Here is a 2149-nt window from a genome sequence, read left to right as displayed (position 1 = left end):
TTTTTTTTTTTTTTTTTTCTGATTTATTTAAGAATCTAGGCTAGTTGTTTTATGTCACCTTAGTTTGGATTTGTTTGACTGTTCCCTCATAATTAAATTCAGGTTAACCGTGTTTGTCAAGCATACTACATGGATTATGTTTTAGTCTTCTCAGTATATTGCATTAGAAGGCACATGATGTGAATTTGTGCTTATCATTGGTGGTAATAAGTTTGATCACTTGGTTAAGGCAGTGCCTTCCAGATTTCGCAGTTGTAAAGGTACTTTGTTCTTTTCGTAATTAATAAGCAATCTGTGGAATGATATTTTGACACTGTGACAATCCTTTTTCCCAACAGTCTTTCACATGTCATTTTAGTATTCACTGATTCTTATCTGAATCAGTAATAGTATATACTGTAGTGATTGTAAAATAGTGATTTTCTATTTCTGTAATCCCTTATATATTTATTATTTGGCTTTCTTCTCTAAAGAAGATGTTTCTCTTCCTCCTGCCTCCACACTTACTTTCAGATCAGTGTGGACTTGTTCTGTTTTCAATTCATATATTAACTCGTAATTTTATTCTTTAAAATGATCTGGCCGGGTGCAGTGGCTCACGCCTCTAATCCCAGCACTTTGGGAGGCTGAGGCGGGTGGATCATGAGGTCAGGAGTTCGAGACCAGCCTGGCCAATATGGTGAAACCCTGTCTCTACTAAAAATAGGAAAATTAGCCCAGCATGGTGGTGCATGCCTGGCCGAGAGGCGGAGGTTGCAGTGAGCTGAGATAGCGCCACTGCACTCCAGCCTAGGCAACAGAGCAAGACTCCGTCTCAAAAAAAAAGTCTCCACATGGCTGGTGAGATCCTTTTCAAGATGGTTCCTGTTTCTTCCTGACGTATTATCTTATTTGTTGGAACAGCAAGATGTTCCAAGTTTACCCTGTATTTTTCCTGTGTTGGATTTGGCCATTTTTCCAAGGAGCTCAGGCTTTCCTTTAATGGAGAATCTTAAAGTCTGAGCACTAGACCATTACTGTATATGTATGTCTTGACTTGCATGTAGAAGCTAGTGGGGGTGGAAGACATCAAGATACTACTAAAATCCCTGTTGTGCCCTGCACAATTTTAGACTCAGAGTGTTCCTACTGTGTGGTGTCATCAGGTTGTTCATACATAAGGACAACACATGGTGGCGCTGGAATCAAGATTAGTTTTGTAAACTGCAGAGCATTAAGCAAGTTTCCTACTTAAAAAAATGTTGGCATTTATGTTTTTGAGGTTTAAGTCTTTCTTGTACATTTGTCTCTTCTATAGTTAAGGAATGATTTGTTTTTCCTTGCTTTGAAACTGTGAGAGTGGGAATTTTTACCCCGGACACCAATTTTGATATTAGGGAAGAAACTAATTTACCTAATCAACAGCTTGAGCCTACTGCTTTCTTTCACTATTTGCATATGTAGGTTTCACTTTTTCTTTTACCATTGAGTATTTTAATGTACATAATAATACTGATAAGCCAGCCGCCCACAATTTTATGTTTCATGGATGCTTTCATTGACTATAGAATTAGACTTTGAAATTTTAGAATATTGACAGCTACATATTTATTCATTCAAGCTCTGTAACTTTTTATACTGAAAGAAAACAATACATAATATTTTAATGAGTGGAATTCACAGCTTGTCTTGCCCTGTTCTTTTGTGCCTTTTTTTTTTCCTCCTTAATGAATTCCTAGATATCTGCATGGTATTTGAAGTTTTGGGGCACCATCTGCTCAAGTGGATCATCAAGTCCAATTATCAGGGGCTTCCACTGCCTTGTGTCAAAAAAATTATTCAGCAAGTATGTATCTTAGTCTTGACTTTGTAGTGATTTTTTAATATTCTTAAAGTGTCAGGAGTTTACTTTTTCCAATAGAATTTTTGTTTTAAGGCCGGGTGCAGTGGCCCACACCTGTAATCCCAGCACTTTGGGAGGCCGAGGCGGGTGGATCATGAGGTCAGGAGATCAAGACCATCCTGGCTAACACGGTGAACGCCATCTCTACTAAAAATACAAAAAATTAGCTAGGTGTGGTGGCAGGCACCTGTAGTCCCAGCTACTCGGGAGGCTGAGGCAGGAGAATGGCGTGAACCCGGGAGGCGGAGCTTGCAGTGAGCCGAGATT

At 39.0% G+C, this 2149-nt stretch overlaps 1 protein-coding gene across 1 annotated transcript in view; it reads left to right on the top strand.

Annotated features, from left to right (window-relative positions):
* SRPK1 (SRSF protein kinase 1) overlaps positions 1-2149 on the top strand; it is a 68980-nt gene that overhangs the window by 14828 nt on the left and 52003 nt on the right. Inside the window, 1 exon segment of the mRNA XM_011986577.1 lies at positions 1719-1825. Coding sequence (XP_011841967.1) covers positions 1719-1825 — 107 coding nt within the window.

This window comes from Mandrillus leucophaeus, unplaced genomic scaffold (assembly GCF_000951045.1).
Source record: "Mandrillus leucophaeus isolate KB7577 unplaced genomic scaffold, Mleu.le_1.0 Scaffold3, whole genome shotgun sequence".
In the NCBI taxonomy this organism is placed as follows: Eukaryota; Metazoa; Chordata; class Mammalia; order Primates; family Cercopithecidae; genus Mandrillus; species Mandrillus leucophaeus.
The sequence above is the reverse complement of the archived record's forward strand: the minus strand, read 5'-3'. Positions and strand labels throughout refer to the sequence as shown.